The 18305-nt window shown below is 36.0% G+C and overlaps 1 protein-coding gene across 17 annotated transcripts in view; it reads left to right on the plus strand.

Moving 5' to 3' along the window:
- LOC139976733 (uncharacterized) overlaps positions 1 to 18305 on the plus strand; it is a 51530-nt gene that overhangs the window by 15273 nt on the left and 17952 nt on the right. For 3 of the 17 annotated variants that reach the window (XM_071985438.1, XM_071985443.1, XM_071985442.1), the window contains exons 1-3: positions 5149 to 5319; positions 15338 to 15404; positions 17564 to 17881. In XM_071985438.1, the coding sequence (XP_071841539.1) occupies positions 5317 to 5319; positions 15338 to 15404; positions 17564 to 17881 (388 nt within the window). In that variant the 5' untranslated portion in view covers positions 5149 to 5316. Of the gene's footprint in view, positions 1 to 4995; positions 5320 to 15337; positions 15405 to 17563; positions 17882 to 18305 lie in introns of those variants that run through there. The other 14 variants (XM_071985447.1, XM_071985452.1, XM_071985440.1 and 11 more) reach the window with 11 other exon arrangements.

Below are 18305 nucleotides of genomic sequence, written 5' to 3' on the forward strand. Positions count from 1 at the left end.
GAGTGAGATTGGTCTACATTGTCCTTGCTATCAAGTAGTACCAGACTATCTCGCTTTAATTTATCAACACTTTGGGGTTTGTAATAATTCCGACATGGCAAACATAATAAAATCTTTTTTGCCAATACATATATGGAATACTCGCTACTGAACAGTAATCTGATTATGAGTAATTGGTGGAATCATTCAGACGTTGTAATGGAATAATATGGACCGCAAAATGGTGTACGAAACCCTACCGAATCTCTCACGGATTAGTTATTGCAATGAAATTACACAGTTACAACATTAAATTAAGAAACCTCGACAATGATGGTTTTAGAAATAATGCATAAATCATTCCAAAACATTGGATGCACTTTTCATGACTAAGGTAATGGGGCGATATTTTGTTCCTAAAACGACTGTATTCAGTGTATCGTAAATCAAGCTAGATCATTTTGTACTTAGCACAAGAGAGTGGTACGTTTTGTTACAAAGTGTTGAACGTATCAAAAGAATAATCGAGCTACAGAAAATAAGCATTGCTTCTAAAAATGACACATGAACATGTTTCTTTTTATATATTTACATATGTATTTTAAAGTATGAATTATCGTTATGCAATTTTACTGTGCTTTACATTTGTAAATATATCACAGAATTTTAATGTGAGAATAGGTTTGGGCCTTACAAGTACTGCTGCCACGCCCAGTATATTATTGGTACTGCCCGTGATCTTTTCATGTTCGAAAACTTAACGTATATAATTTATAGCTTTTCATGTAACTAATTTTAACAGTTACATGTTGGATAAAGTAGAAAACTGTTACTTGTCAATATTTAGCCAATGACATTTTCCATGGGATGATAATTATCACATTTTATTACGTGGCAGCGCTTAAACTAGAATGGTGTAATTGGGGACTTTCATGAAAATTCATGAACTTTCATGATCTTCAAATCTTCAGTTGAACATCTTATTGAATATTTCTCTTCTGATATAGAAATAAAGCAAACTTGTATCGATTCATTCCATCAGAATAAACGGTTTAATATAGACATCATATTTTGTTTCAGCAAGCCATGGTGCCGTGATGCTTGTCAACATATTCTATTGAGTATGATAAATGAAATCTACCGTTTAAACTATATTTGTAATTCTTTCAGATGTGTTCAATTATTAAGTTTATAAGGAACATTTCAGCGAAATTGAATAAACAGTAAAAGCTACAGTTACATAATACTTATGTTAAAATATTTCCCTTCTGTGTAAGATTTTTGGTTTACAACGGTGATGAAAATATGCTTCATGACTGGAAAATATTCGTCATGTATCCACCTCTCTGAACATTTCCAACCACCTAATCCTTCCAACCCTCATACCCCTCCCACTCGTTTCACTCCTCCCACACATGAAATAGTAACCTCGTTTTAATTTCAATACTTTCTGCATTTATCTGACGCATTAGCAGTACATTTGACTTCATAATCGACGTCTATGTTATCTGTAAAAAAAATTGAGGACAAACCCGTCTGCAAAAATATCATGAAGTAGACCAAATTTTAACATCGACTAAAGAAAGGAACATCAAGAGCCCTTTATGAAACTAACAATGCAATAAATAAATGATTAACCGTAAGAAAAACTAAACAAAGTAGAAGCGCCCGTATGCACGACTGTTGAGTCAGACATAAACGTTTATTGTTCCGTATGTCATAAAATCCAACAGAAAGGTCACAAAGCTTGAAATACAACCGCACTTGAACTCAATCAAGTGGTCAGTCTAGCTCTAATAACTAATGCCTATTGCGTTTATTCCCATGCATGTCTCGTGGTTTGGGATTCCGGAGGAAACATTCTAGCCCAGCTTCACAGCGGTCCACAAACGATACTTCCACACTGTGCAAACACAAATGGCAGTGTGTGCGCTTGGGCATACACACATTCCCCATTCTTATTACACATTCTAATGATATGGAGGGTAACAAGACAGCTCGGCCCCAAAAATTCACCATAAGCGACGGCCATGCTCCAATTGAAATTTGCATGTAGATTATGTCCACAACGTCACTTCCTGACTGGTGGGGCAATCTTGAATCCATTCACTGATCCTTGCACTAATCCTTGGGAACGTACATGTTTTTTTTTTTTTTTTACGCAGTTCATAACGTGACTAAATAACGTTAGCAACGTGAATGTTAACAATCGGTTGAGATCGGTAATCTTAAATAACTGGACGTAATCTCCCTCAGTGCAATAGCGCAGTTTGCTAAACAATTCTTATTATAAAGAATATTCTAAGCACCTAGCTACAATATCTACGATCAGGCGCCGTGGTATTAGAAACAAACCGACTTGATTGATATAAGTTAATAAAATAACGTACCGTAAGTAGACGTCCTGTATGAGATTTTGTCAAAGAGCGCCACGCTGCATGTTACCATCAGCCTCTTTAATACTAGCCTTAGCATTGGCTTAAGCTTACTCGTGCGAGAATATACTACTTCAGAGAACATCGCGTTTGAGTTGCGGTCACCAGCCTTCCGGACACCGAAAAGCTCAACTCTTTGAAAAAAGGCCAGGTACACGATTGCTTACTTCATAGTGAGCAACTTCAGAGGATAACGGGAATTTCCCGGCAAAGAATTACAACTTTCCTTAAAAGCTGTAAACAGTCAATACAGCATATACAACAACAAATAGCAAATAGCTATCAAAAGTTAAAATACTACGCAAGTTCGGTTACAAGACATTATATTGTTGACGTCTGACAGGTCTCCCAGTTGCAACACTTACTGTTGCATTTACCGCGATATATATTAGTAATCCGGCATAAAAGCATATATATTTCAAACATGTTTTACTTAAGGCCTATCAGCACCTTGCCACACGCAAGTTTCAATTGGAGTCCGAGATGGCTCTGTGTGTAGATTTTCCGTAATTAACATTAGGGAAGTCGGCTTCTCTAAAAAAACAAGAAGAAGCAGGATCGATAAAACATTATAAACGCCAATTAAAATTACATTAGATGACACCTAAATAAAACAAACTGTTAGCAAACTGCTTATCCACTAGAGAGCCTGTATTATATAATGTGTAAAAATAAGTTGGCCTGACGTTTCGATCCTAGCAGGATCTTCTTCAGAGGCTAAATGTCCCTTCTGTTACTGTTACTCACACTATCCTCAAAATACAAACTGACAAAGTATAACAAAGGTACAAAGTATGACAAAAAAAATGTTACAAGTAAATGAATAATAATAAGAAAAAGTGTGGGGGAGAAGAATTTTTTTTTTTTTAACAAAGACGTGGCCCGAATTTTAGACTAAATCATAAAATTTTATACGAAAGAAGGTAACGCTTTAAATTACGTTTGAATGAGGATAAATTATTAACTGAATGCAATGCAGTTGGTACGCAATTCCAATAAGAAATAGCGGAGTATTTGACAAAATGTTGACTACTAGCAAGAGAATAAAGGGGAACGGAAAGTAAATTTTCATTGCGGGTATTGTAAGCATGAAAACAATTATTTGATAAAAAAAAATAGGAGAAGCTACTTGGTACTTTGTATATGTTTAATGTACAAAACATATGCTTCGTGATACTGGGTTAGATTTGTATTGTTTTGAAAATGTATTTACTTATAAGATAGATTGAACAGTTTAACCAGACCGTATAACGATTATCCTTAAAATTCTTCTTCTTCTTTGTTTGATATATGTATGCGTGACCAGCCAAAACATTTTAAACTATAATGACTATCACAATATTATTAAATAATGCAAAATGACAACATTTTACACATTTATTTGATTTATGTATCTGTTTAGTGTACATAAAAAAATAATTCATGATTGCTGAGTTAGATTTGCATTGTTTTGAAAATGTATATTCTTATAAGATATATTTAACAGTTTAAGCATACCGAATAAAATGATTCGTAAGGTTCCTTTTTTTTTTGGTATATGTATCCGTGATGAGCTGAAACGTTTTAAAATATCATGAATATTACAATATTATTAAATAATACAAAATGGTCACATGATCAACAGAGATAAAGGTAAAACGTGACCAAACTTGAACACGTACCGAAATGAGCTGAAAAGTGTGGTTAACATATTTAATATTCAAGTCAAGGCTTTTCCTCTATGCTTAATAAAATAGCTAGATATTTAAGTTTTTAAGAAGAGTTCTTTTGGTTTCTATGTTAATGCCAAATGAAAAACTAGCTGAAAGTGCACCCACGAAAAATTACTGCAGTGACTGCATTGTTTGATTGAATGTATATTTGTGCATATATATATCCAAAATGTAGGATGAGATGTAACAATTAATATTTTATAGCATCACCTCAAGTTTTAATTAGCTTGAAATTATTTTAAAATGGTACAAAAACTCTTTGCATGATTTATTTTGACATTTTTAATATAAGTGAAATGTACCATCGCAACGATTTTACACGATTGTCGATCGTGTTCAAAAGCACCTCTAGTCGAATGTTGAAGATGACCACCTATAAATCATATTCTCTCCTGTGCTACAACTGTCTACATCAAATGAATAAATAATCACATAATTGATATACTCTGTCTAGTTTAATCATTCAATTATTCGTTCTGAAGCACCTATACACAATGACCAATATTGGACTTCTGTTATATGGCGGAAACTTACTGGGTTGATAACTGTATATATGACAAATCAATGATACTAATCACAGCGTTAACATCTTTAAAAGTTAAATTTTGAGCTTAACAATATTTTAACAATGTGTGAAATGTGTTTGAAAATGTGGGCCGTGCTGTTTCAAAAGAAGATTGTAACGTTGTGATAGTATTGTAAACGTTTGAAACGGTGATTACTTTCAATATTTTTGGGAAAAATCCAATTTAAATCTGTCTTCTTAAAAAAATCATCAAAGCGTAAACGTTGTTCATCAGCAAAATTTTAATAATGTTATTGCAACAGTCCAACCATATCAGTGTACACTAGTATGGTATCATGTTTGTACGTAACTTTCTATGCTAATTTAAACATTCGCAATTGGAAAATAAACTGTCTCAGTGTTATGAAGTTACTGCTGAAGAAGCTTGATCAATTTGGATACGTTATCATTCTGAAATATGAAAATGTACCACACATGTTACACTGTAGGTCTGGCGATTTTGAGTTGGCAGATTGTATTTGCATAGACTGGTCACATGGCTAATGTCCTTTCAATCAAGCATCGACTCACCGTTTGAAGTCAATCTTTGAAGTCTTTTGGTATTTCCATGGTTGAAGATTCACCCGTTTATAATCAGCCAATATACTTGCTTATATAATATCGGATGGTAATTATCAATATATTAATTATGACAATATGCTTGAGAATATGCACTGTCGTTCTCTATTAGTCTAACGTTAGCCTTAAAATAAGCCATGTGTATTTTTATCGTGTAGTCAATTTATGTATTAGTTGCGTACACGTGCAGATTTTCAATACAGATTTAGATTAGACTAAAGATCAGTGAATTAATATATTCTGGAATGCGTTTAGTATTACATAAACTGTGGGCGGTTGACTAAGCCTAACAGAAAAGATGATCTCTGAGTCTACGAATATGTTTAGAACTAAGATATATCGAAGTGAGTTTCCATTCTTAGGAAGAAATGGACAATGCATACATTTTAAGGGACTATGGTCTAATGACTGTATTCTAACCACACCGAGCCATCGTGAAATGCATTCTCACTTCTTTAGTTGAGAGAACACAATTATCCAGAAAATAATTAACATATATATGTTTATGTTATGTTAATTGTTTCATGAGTTTGTGTTTCATTTTGAAATGCTTGCTTAGTGTCTCATTTATAAGCAACTGCACATGTTTTGTCGCCACTTGTTTCGTTGGGCGAGTTTAATCAAGTGCTACGTTAGCCATATGCTCTTCATGTTAACAAAGAAAAGGGAGGTTGTTTCAAACGGACACTTTCTTGTCAAACGAACAGGTATTTGCCAGCTGTTGATGACCATATAGACAGTCAGACTATGATATTTCTAAAATAAAAATACTCAGTACATTATTCATCATGTGTAGTCTTAAAAACTAGACCGTTTGCAAGTAATGGCTCAGAGAACGCATTTGAGATTAGGACTGTTAATCTAAGTCTAGCTAACAAACTGACTCGGCCACGCCATAGCGTATGAACCAAATACATGGTAATAATCAGGGGCGTATCCAGGATTTTCTAACCCGGGGGCGCGAATTACTATCTAAGCGGAGCGCCACCTTCGGTTGGCGCGAAGCGTACAAGAAAATTTCTGGTTTTGATAACCCCCCAGATCACCGGAAATGACACTTCTCGAGGATGAAATGAACAACCAGATGCACACTTTTGCCTGAGAACCAAGATTTTTTTTTCCATTCATAACCTTTTGAAGATTGTCACCAATCACACATCATGTTGACCTCATCACAACTCATGTGGATCATTGCTTTTTGTAGGTGATTTTACGTCGCGGCCCACAATAACCCGTAAGCCCCACTTTTCAAAGTTTTAAGCCAATTATTTGTTCAGAATTTGAAAATTCACAATTCTCGTGAATAAATTCACTTCAAAACATACCCATAATGTTGCACAAAATTTCATCTATGGAAAACCAATACAGAAAAACCTTCTTCACCCCTAACAGACCAGTCAAAATTGCACGAGTAGAGGGAAGTATGATGAAGAATGGTGGTCAGGGAATTTTCGAAAATTCAGACACAGTTAATATATTGGTGTACAAATATTCAAACCTCTTATAACGGCTACTATAAAACTTCGTTGAAGGAAATGAAAAATATCATATATTTCCGAAACCGAACACTACACACATCTACAGTTTTGAGGCTGTTCATCCCGGAACGCCATTTTCATGCTCACTAATACGATGTGATATCTGCTGTTTGCTTTAAAACTTCGAATAACTGAAATGAGAATGGAATAAATAACTATTATCTGTTTATTATGCAAAGCTCCACCAGTGGCGTAACGATGAACCCGGGGGCTCCTGGCCCAACGGGGATCCCCAATCAGGAGGTCCAAGCAAGGGCGTCCGCAAAATTATTTATAAGTAGGTCAAAAAGGTGTAACACACTACTTGCTACTATCTAAGCGCAGCGCCACCTTCGGTTGGCGCGGAGCGTACGACGATTTTTTTGGCCAAAAATACTCCTAGATCGTCGGAAAAGACACTTCCCGTTCAAGTTGCTTTACACATCGGTTGTTTTGAGATCTCATGTCTTAGGATTTTGACTTTCAATAATTTCAGTAATGCATGATGGGTCCGTATGCAATGAACATAACTAGAGAACTGTTGGTTGGGGGAAATCATTGAAATGTCAAATGCTTAACTTTTTTTTTAATTTTTGATTTTCCAGGGGGGAATGGGCAAGTGCCCCCCTCCCCTACTGTATGGAGTATAATCAAACCTTAGCATAGGCCTAATTTCGGCTGAAACTTTGTCTCCATGTAAGCCTAATTTTTACCTACCAGATACAACGAAGGCATCTTTATTCTTACCTTTTATTATTATATTTCTATGAAAGCCCTGACTCCATTTTCAAATGAACGCAGTTTCAAGTCTGTTGGGTGTTGGGTTATTGTTTTAGAATTTTTCAAAAACTCATATGTCCCGATGTTGTACTCAGTATAACATTGGCTGGAATTGGGTTTTAAATTATATACTTCGTTTTCGATTATAATAATAAATAACACAACTAGCTCGATACATACATTAATACCCAATGAACCCATGATCATGGTGTCCGTATTCTGTATCACGTGAAAATATGTATATTGTCTTGTTCAGTCTTTGCATGAGTTTTTCTTTCCCAGTAAAACGGGCCCTCCCTATCCAAAGAGGTATACCCCTTTTCTGTGCATCAGTATAGCGCGGCCGACTTTTGGTCGGGGCCACCTGCTCAGCACGGTCCGAGCCCACAGGAGTTACGCTACTTTGCCCCACATTCTTTTCATTTCGAAAGACGCACAGTTTCAAGTTCATTACACACTGAAGGCTTCGATTCTCTATCTGCCTTCAGTTAGGGAAGATCTTGGGATTTTCATTCTAGATGTCGCTAGATATTGCTAGATATCCATACAGTACAGTGCCCTTTGGATTTCATGGATTTTTCGGGCCTGATCTTGGGAAATTGCAAAGGCGGAAGCGGTCACACTCCATGTAGGTCAGTGCACGACCTCTAGCGGTCACTAATATCGTCCCCGTTTTCGCGTAGTGGCGAACGTGCACTTTTGGCGAAATTGAGTTAAATATTGTTCTTACCTATTTCGAGGGTGAAGAATCGGTTGAGCCGGGTTAGAAGTTTTAAAACTGTCTATTTTTTCGTTTTTTCTGACTCATTTTTGACGAATGTCCACCTAAGACCCACTCTCGTTTTTACATACTGACGAATACTTTAGTCATCATTACAACCACTCAGTAACACTATTTGTCTAAGGTCCATGCATTTTTGCATATCGAAGAATTTTACCCTTTGGAACAAGCCGAACATAACAACCATGTCATACTGACTTGAGAACCAACTAACTGCTATTTGAAAACACCCAGGATTATGGGAAGGTAATATCTTTATTAGTTCACCTCGTCATTTAATTGATTAATACAGTATTCATATACTACGGAAGCGTAGAAGGGACATGGTGATGAAAGAGAAACAAACTCGTCAAAATGACAAAATTCGGAAAAAGACGTTTTGCCGAGTTTAACAACTCGTCCAAACGACAAAATTTTTAAATTTGCCGAGATGCAACAAGTCGTCAAAATGACAAAATTCTGAAAATTGACGTTTTGCCAAAATACAACAAGTCGTCAAAATGACCAAAATTTGAATCTCAACGTTTTGCCGAGATACAAGAAGTCGTCAAAATGACAAAAATTTGAATGTCAACGTTTTGCCGAGATACAACAAGTCGTCAAACTGACAAAAATCTGAAAATGGACGTTTTGCCGAGATACAGCATGTCGTCAAAATGACAAAATATTGAAAATTGACGTTTTGCCGAGATACAATAACTCATCAAAATGACAAAATTTTGAAAATTGACGTTTTGCCGAGATACAACAAGTCGTCAAAATGACAAAATTCTGAAAATTGACGTTTTGCCAAAATACAATAACTCATCAAAATGACAAAATTCTGAAAAATTACGTTTTGCCGAGATACAAAAAGTCGTCAAAATGACAACATTTTGAAAATTGACGATTTGCCGAGATACAACAAGTCGTCAAAATGACCAAAATTTGAATCTCAACGTTTTGCCGAGATACAAGAAGTCGTCAAAATGACAAAAATTTGAATCTCAACGTTTTGCCGAGATACAACAAGTCGTCAAACTGACAAAAATCTGAAAATTGACGTTTTGCCGAGATACAGCATGTCGTCAAAATGACAAAATATTGAAAATTGACGTTTTGCTGAGATACAACAAGTCGTCAAAATGAAAAAAAAATCTGAATTTTAACGTTTAGCCGAAATATAACAAGTCGTCAAAATGAAAAAAAAATCTGAAAATTGACGTTTTGTTGAGATACGACAACTCGTCAAAATGAGAACAATCTGAAAATTGACGTTTTGCCGAGATACAAATCGTCAAATCGTTACAAATGTAACATCTCCCTAAAGAAGTACGGTTTCTCTTAGCTGTTGGCGGCTTTGCTCATCACGAGCATTACTCTAGCCTAACTTAAAACTACCTTTTTCTAGCTAAGTAATACCTAGTTACATAATTGAAGGTCACATACTTTTACATGAAACTTTGGAAGGTACTAGCATAGTTTATACTTAAGTAGTTACTTTGCTACAAAGGACGAGGAGGGGGGGGGGGGGGTTAGACCGAATTACTAGAAAATCTGTATAGCAACCTTTAATACTGTCTTGCAAAATGCTTCAATTAATGAAGGATCTTTTACGATTTATCAAAGAAACATGGCTTATTCATTGGCTGACACAATTTCTTCAAGGATGGCCCAGACAAGTAAGGTTGGATAAAGGGTTATCGGAAACATTGGAAATAAAGGTTGGTGTGCCTTGGGGTGGGAGGGGGGGTCCATTATATGCTATATTATTTACTATATATACTGATGAAATTAGGTCAAACTCACACATTTCTATAACAAAATATGCCGATGATACTGCTGTATCATGTACAATTCAAAAGAGCTGTGTTGAAACTGACCAATGAAATTTTCAGTGTTCTGTAAATGACATAGTTCCAACATGTGACCGCAAGACGTTATTGCGTAACTCCCCCCCCCAAAAAAAATATTATTATTATTATTATTATTATTATTATTATTATTGAGGGATCTGATGTGGCTAGAACCTCCAAAACTGAGTACTGGGAGTATACAGTGACGACAGTTTGACCTTTTCTTGCAAAGCATTAAGGTATTAAAAATGTATATTATACAGTATCTAGTGTGGCTTACGTTGTGTCTTTCTTTAACCAAAATGCTAAGGAAAATGTTTTCAATATTATTATTCTACCCTGGCACATGTGATCTATACAGTGCCTGTCTGGTACCATTTTATATTGCAAAAAAAAAAGCAAAGAAAAGAAGAATGAAGTTTCCTAAATACACATCATCTATATTAATTTAGAATACAATATACTTTTAGAAAAAGTAAATGCTGCTGCAAGACCTGAGTTTACAAGAATGGCTAATAAGATTTACAGTGATCAGAATAACCCTTTGTATACTGTACTGAAAACTCTCCTGCACAAATCGAGCAGAAATCTAAGAAATCCACACAAAATACCGAACGTAAGTTTACAGCAACTCATTTATTTACCGTGCTGCTTTATACATTCCATTCGAGCACTTAGATTGTTTGTTATAGTCTGTTTGTTATATCGTTTTATGTAATAACTTTTGTATTAGTAGATGTATTTTATATGATATCCTATCATCTTGACATTTTCTCCCTTTTTATATTAGTTATTCTTGGACTGTTTGGTATCCTATCATCTTAAACAAAAACTTTTATATGAGTTATTCTTCTTGTTGAGGTGTTATATGAGTCCTCTCTATAATTTTATATGTATACTGGAAGGAAATAAAAAGAAGGAACAACATACTACAGTACATCTTGGAAACACTTGAACAATGGCACAGTTATTTCCTTCCTTAAATCTGAGGATTCACACGAGGTTGGGTTGGATATTATGAATGTGCCTGTGAGCGTAAGAATTTTTTTATATGTATACTGGAAGAAATAAAAAGAAGGAACAACATATTATAGTACAACTTGGAAACACTTGAACAATGGCACAGTTGTTGGGTTGGTTATTATGAATGTGCCTGCGAGGTTAATAAAATTTCACATTCCGTTTAAAGGGATAGTATAGTGGAATAGCTTCCCACAGCGTTTGAAGGATACTTAGAAACTATCGTCAGAGACATTTCACGTAACACACTAACTTGAAAATGAAGAATTGCACACAATTTTCCGTAGTCTGTGTGCTTTATAAGAGTTCCGACTTAACGGATTACGGCACTGGAACTATTATTTTTGCAACTGCATGTGTTCACATTTCATCATATACCTTGTCTATTTTATACATTATAGAAAATGGTGAGGGTTCTTTAAAATAAATAGGACCAATATATAACCCTTTCAGCAGCCGGCTCTCCTTGCCCTCCCTATACCTCAACATCTCTCTATCCGACACCCTACATTTCACTCAAGAAACACATACTAAAACACTTACATCCGCCCATAACCCATACAAATTCCTTGTCTATTTTATACATTGCAACAAACCGTGGACATTCTTTTTAAAATTAATAAGACCAATGTACCACCCCTTCGATTATTTTCTTCTATCGTAAGGTTATTCCACCTAACCCCCCCTCTTCCTCTCCCAATGTGACAGTGAACATTCACGGTGTACCCAATGGCTACTACACACAAAAGTGACGAATACAAGTCTGTGACAGGACGAAACTTCAAAATTTAGTTCTAGCACAGTGACGAATGTGTGGCGAATGTCTAAAATTAACTGAAAATGACATGACATAACGACGAAAATGTTTACACTAAAATTACTACTATGTAAGTCATTTCAGCAACAAACATGAGAACTCAAAGTTCTATTTGTTATATTTAAAATATTGACAACTTTCGGTAAAAAAGATCCTCTTTTAGTTACGCTATACTAAAGTCAAAATATGAAAATCTTTAGAGCGCGTTTTCTCAAAACTCACATTTTGAACATTCGTCACTACGCCAGAACGGGGACGATATACCCGATCACTTGTTATCGATGAAGTGGTGTGTTGCCGGATTTTGTCAAGGTCTTGGTACTACGAGCGAAGGCCATTAATTAAGTTTCGTAACTCATCGGGAAGCGATTAGAGGGATGGGGTGTAGGGTTGTGGGCGCGCGTTTTCATGCAGATGGGAACAATCTCAAGAAGTGATGGGTGCGTCATGTTCCCCGACGACTCGGTCGAGTCCGAGACCAGCCGCAGTTGGTTTCATAGCACAATTGTACAATTGTTTAAGGCGTCCATACACACACACGCGTTACGATAGACCATAGATGGTATATATACATACATATATATATATATATATATATATATATATGTATATATATATATATATATGTATATATATATATATGTATATATATATATATATATATATATATATATATCTACATTAGTGAGAGATGAAAATGGAAACGTCAAAAATGGAGTTGTCGGTGTAAGGGGTAGGGTGAGACGCACCCCCCCCCCTGTAATCCTCGATTCGTCACTGGCTACCATGTGTATATAATAGTGATCAGCGCTTTAATTATGAATGTTCCTCTTCTCTTCCCGGTGTCTTGGCGTTTATCTTCTACTCCCTCCTTTTCTCCTTTTTCTCTCTTTCTTTTTTTTCTTTTCCCTTCCTTCCTCTCCTTCCTCCTCTTTTTCCCCCTCTTTTTCCCTTTTTTTCTTTTCTTTTTTTTCTCTCCTCTTTTTTTTTTACCCCGGGGGCGCGCGCCCCCAACGCCCCCTGGATACGCGCCTGATAATATAGTCATCGTAATTTGAACATGACACCAGTGACAAAGGTTGTGCCATCTATTAGGTTTTAGTTTCGATTCGGGCTGGCTGTTTATTTAGTGCTGCAACCTTTGTACCTTGCATCTGGATTATACATCACGACACCTCGTGTGATATCGTTTATTGTGATGTAGTCAATGCCGTTTATATTTCAATGACAGTGATATTTTTGGCACCAAATCAATCTTTATAGTTTAACAAATATTTGTTTAACTACTGTACTCGAATCATTGTAACCAAATACAGAATGTTAAACCCGAGCTTTCGTTTCATTATTTTGATAAAATCTATATTCTTAGGATAACAGATCATACTTTCGCTAAGGTATTTGAAAAAGGTCTATAGGTCTATTATATAAATACTAATGAGGATCTGGGGTGGTAGGTGATGATTCGTGTAAATAATGGGGTTGAAAGTGGTTTTGTAAAACAATGGAAATGAGCTCTCGATGTGACACATTGTTCAAGTTGAGGAGGGGGATGAGGGGAACGGGTTGGGAACTTGGGTAAGTGATCTAATGTGTTAGTTATCTCATCAAAGTGTCGAATAATAGTCAATAAAATAAGCCACTAACTAACCTGTTATTACTATTAGCATGCAAACCTTTTGAACTTGAGTTTTATATGGGGGTGGGGGTGGGGCAGGGGGAACTGGAGTTTGTGGTTTTTATGAGGAGCTGTTGATATGGTATTCACACCTTCAAACGGTAAACAATAAAATGCCACCAAGACCTAACATGGATATGGTGTATAAAAACTTTGTGGTTGTCAACCTATATGAAGCAGAAATTGAAAAGTACAGGTGACTTATTCTAACACACAGCTTCACCCTATATTTGCACACCCTAATAATGGTATGGCAGGCAATCACAGTATATTGTAGTCATACCTGTTACATACGTGAATAACAGACTGAACCGTGGAACGATTCTTTTCATTCCTTTCGTCACACATTTATTCCGTTGTCCAGATTTTTGCTGTTTACTCAAACCTAGATATATAGCCGAGCTAGTTCTTTTCACCCATTTGATGAGCGAACAAAATAGGCCAACAGTTAGCAGGTCGGGCTTTATATTACCCAACGGAGCGTGACAGGTTGGGTTTGGGAACGGGTTTCAGTTCTCATTAGAAATTTTTAGAGTAACAAAGATGAAAAAAAAAGAACTTTATCATCCGTGTGGAGTCGAAATGGATAAAACAATCGATAGGGATTCTAAGTTGAACGTGTCCTTCATGAACGAGGGTTGAGGGTGGCCTGGGGAGAAGGGGGGGGGAGGTGGGTAAACATTATGGGAAACAGATGTTGGTTGAGGTAGAAAGAGGAGGGGGTGGTCACTTAGTATAGGAAAATGTTGGCTTAAATAATAAAATAAAACATTCAGAAAAAATGAAAAATGGCTAATTAGGTTTGGTCATTAATTTGGGTGGGATGGGGGTGGAGGAGGGGGCAGAGATAAAGGGAATAACGGTGTCATTACCTACAAAGGTATGGAGGAGGGGGGGTAGAGGAGTGTACAACCCAAGTGGTACTACGATTGGTTATTAAGGCTGAGGAGTTGGTAGCATGGAGTTTCATACACATCACAATTGCATGGAAAATATTTCACAGGCGGGGAAAGGAGGGAGCCTATGGCTTCATATGGTATCAAAGTTGTTTGGTAATTAAACGAACACATGTAATTAATTGATAAACAATTATTTTCAATTTATAAATAAAAACAGGTTATAACACTTTCTTCATTTATAACAAAACACGTGTTTGCTTCTAAAATCTACCACCGAAAGATTTTGTTTCACATCAAGAAAGCGTAGTTCATTTGTTGTTAAATGTTAAAGTAAGAATTTTTAATTGGTTCGGGGTTAGTATACATACCTGCTTCAATTTTTTCTGTATTATACAGTTAAATAATGCAGACGATTTATTATAGGTAAACTGGACCTTACCCGCAAAGGAAGATGCGAAGTCGCTCATCAACACATGCGATTATCATACATGAAAGATGCATAAATACATTAGTAATTATATCACCCAAATTCTTCACGATAACTAACCTTCTCTCTACCCCGATTTCAGCCTCAGATTATCCACGCATCCAATTCTCAAGGCAGTAGCTACTCAATCTATGCAGACCGCAAACAAGGATTAATCTAATGATGATTAACCGTACGAAGCTGTTGGCTTGGGTTGTGTTTACACCACTGTTGTACTAGTATGGCATTTAATATATAATCTGTTTCTCCGTTGCAGCAAGCCAACACGATGAACCTTTTTGGCATTTCTTTCATTTTGGTCAGCTGCCTTGCAAGTCTGTGTGGTAAGCTGTTGATTTCTTCAAAGATAACATCTTTTGAATGTGCATTTGTCTTGAACGTCGCTCAATAGGGTTAAATGCAAAGCATTTATTTCAATTAATTTCATTATCTATTTTTTTAGTTCGATCATGATTAACTTGGCCTATACGTATATTGGATAATATCACGAATATTAATCGAATGATTAAACCGATTCACACTGAGATTACAGTAACTACCGTAAATCTTAAAGTTTTTTGCCCCCTTAGAGACTAGACCGTGATGATAAATCGGTAGCATGTGTTATAAAGATTACAGTAAGAACGGATGATATATGCAGTCCAAACAAATGCATTAATTTCATTTCAGTAGTTTTTAAACAAATTCTAAAAGGAATATAGCCAGCAAAATCGTAGATGCACAACTCTATGCAGTATATTCAGTTTAGATTAAGATGAATGTACCAGGATTTTTATTGACACACTAAAAAAAGTGTCCCCCCAGTGGAGATGTTTGCACCCCCCCTCCAAAAAAAAAGAAGTTCCCTCAAGGTTCAGTTACTAATTTCTACAAAACTGGATACTTCTGATATATTTCCAGAACAATGTCAACATTTCTTCTTGTTATAATTTTTACCCAATGTTTTGTGTTAAATCTTATATATTGCTCCCATGAACATCACATTGACCTCTAGACCCTAGACAATACAATAAGGACTCTTGACCTATACAATACAATAACGTATCGGCTTCTATAGGAAAAGGGAGTGTGAAGAAAAATTGTACATATGAATGGACTTACGTCAATTCAGAGATTCTCGCATTACAATAATGTGATATTACACTCATCACATCAGACGAAAAAACCAGCCTAATCTATATGTGAAAAGAAAATCAATGCGACGTTGTGCTTGGTTGTTACAACACTCGTAAAACTGCTAACTTCATATTTTGATGACAATTTAGGCTCGTTTTAATGAGTTACAAACTCGTTTCGTATATTTGTTTGACTACAAAATCAAATAGAGCACTGTGCAAAAATATGAACAGCAATGAGGGAAGTTAAACTCAACCCTCCCCCCCCCCAAAAAAAAAAAAAAAACAGAGGGTCTTGTCAAAGAGTTTTTAAATTAAAAAAAAAGTCATAGTCATACACAGAAAAAACAATGATTAGGAATTAGGGAAAGTAAACAAAGCAAAACTAAAAGTATGAAATAATGCGAATCCCGACAACAATACCCCACCTACCATCACAAACCCTACCACCGATCAACCCGAGCTACCCCCAGCTCTACCCACGATCAACCCGAGAACCGCCTTCTTCCTCTACAGATACAAACTGATAGAGCATTGAAGTAGAAAGCTATACAATTTTACATGTTTAATAACACCCATAGAGTTTAGGGTATTAACGAGAAGAAATTTAGCCACATTTGAAGATGCTACGATGGCCAAACTTGGAAGTTGATAATGTCAACTTCTTCTTATCTAATTTTTCAAGTTTGACCATCTTCCCTCAGTTTTTAAGATATGCGATTTGTTAATCGGAATGTAAACTGTTCAAATCAAAACCTTCGACCTGATCCTTGAAATTGCGTCTGCCTCCCCTCCCCCCCTATTCCAACAGAAGATAAAACATTATTTTTTTTAGTAATATATTGCATACTAATTAACTATAGAACTAAGTTATTGTTTGAAAGTGCCCCAGACAGCATGATTTCATAAGAAGAACTTTTCCAGATTCCCTACTTAAAGAAGAGTTTACTGCAATAATATAATGATCACCCAGTTTTCTTCATAAAATCGTTGATCCGTCGGTGATAGTGTGTAATATAATCACGCTGGTGATATCCCTTGTTTTGAACTGCACCCATAAACCCCTCCCTCGCCCAAGACCCTCAACTTCTGAATTCTTCAAAAAGGCTCTGCTTAGTACCATATTTCTATAGCTAATGATCCACGCTTCAATGCACAGTTTCTTTGCACAGTAGTGTTTTCAACAATATCACATTGCGTTTTCATATTACTTGGGTTTGAGTTAAATAATTAATTGTTTTTGTATGCATACCAGCAAGCAATGATGACTAAATAAAAGTCGCATCGTTCAGAAAAAGCAGTTGAAATAAAGCATCTGAATCATGTTTTCAAAACCCAAATAAAACTTTTACATTCATTTAATCTAGTTCAAACAGCTCTTGCAAACTGGCCAGTATTCTCCATCGAGAAAGGTGGAACAGCAGTGGTGCCGTGTGTACCAAAAGGCGACGAGACGGCTTACTTCTGGAGTAAAGGAGAAGATTTTGCAACTAGCCAGAGCGTAGCATCAAGAGTGCTTGGCATCCCTAGCTCTGATTTGGAGAAATATTCAGTGAATGAGAATGGTAGTCTCGTCATTTACAATGTAACCCTAGCAGAAGGGGGAAGATATCATTGCAGAATTGTATCAGAAAATACCAACTGTCGCGGGGCTGTGACAATTGAGGTCACAATTGAGGTGAATGGTAAGTGCAGGTGTAAATCGTGTGTACTGTGTACCACACTTATGTTACTTTTTAGTAAATCTTAAAAACATGCTTGGAAATATATTTCTATGTACGCAATGACCATCATATCAAATGTTGTAAATAAATCATCCCTAATTCTTACCCTAAACTGACTGTTGGTTGCAAGGAGAATGCTCACCAAGCAATGTGATTGGTAGTGTATATATTTAAAAACTATTTACGATTATTTATGGGCTCTAACTGGTTGTTACGTAAGTGTTGGGTGACACCTTCAGTATTTCGTATTTTCGAAAATTGCAAACAAACCTTCCATCATGATTTCTGTTGCATTTGTTATGTTCTTACATATACTGTTTTTCAGATTTCACGTTCGGAATCGAACAGTGTGAACCAAGTGAAAGTTGCACTCTTCAAGTGGAGC

The sequence above is a fragment of the Apostichopus japonicus genome, chromosome 12, assembly GCF_037975245.1.
Source record: "Apostichopus japonicus isolate 1M-3 chromosome 12, ASM3797524v1, whole genome shotgun sequence".
NCBI lineage: Eukaryota > Metazoa > Echinodermata > Holothuroidea > Aspidochirotida > Stichopodidae > Apostichopus > Apostichopus japonicus.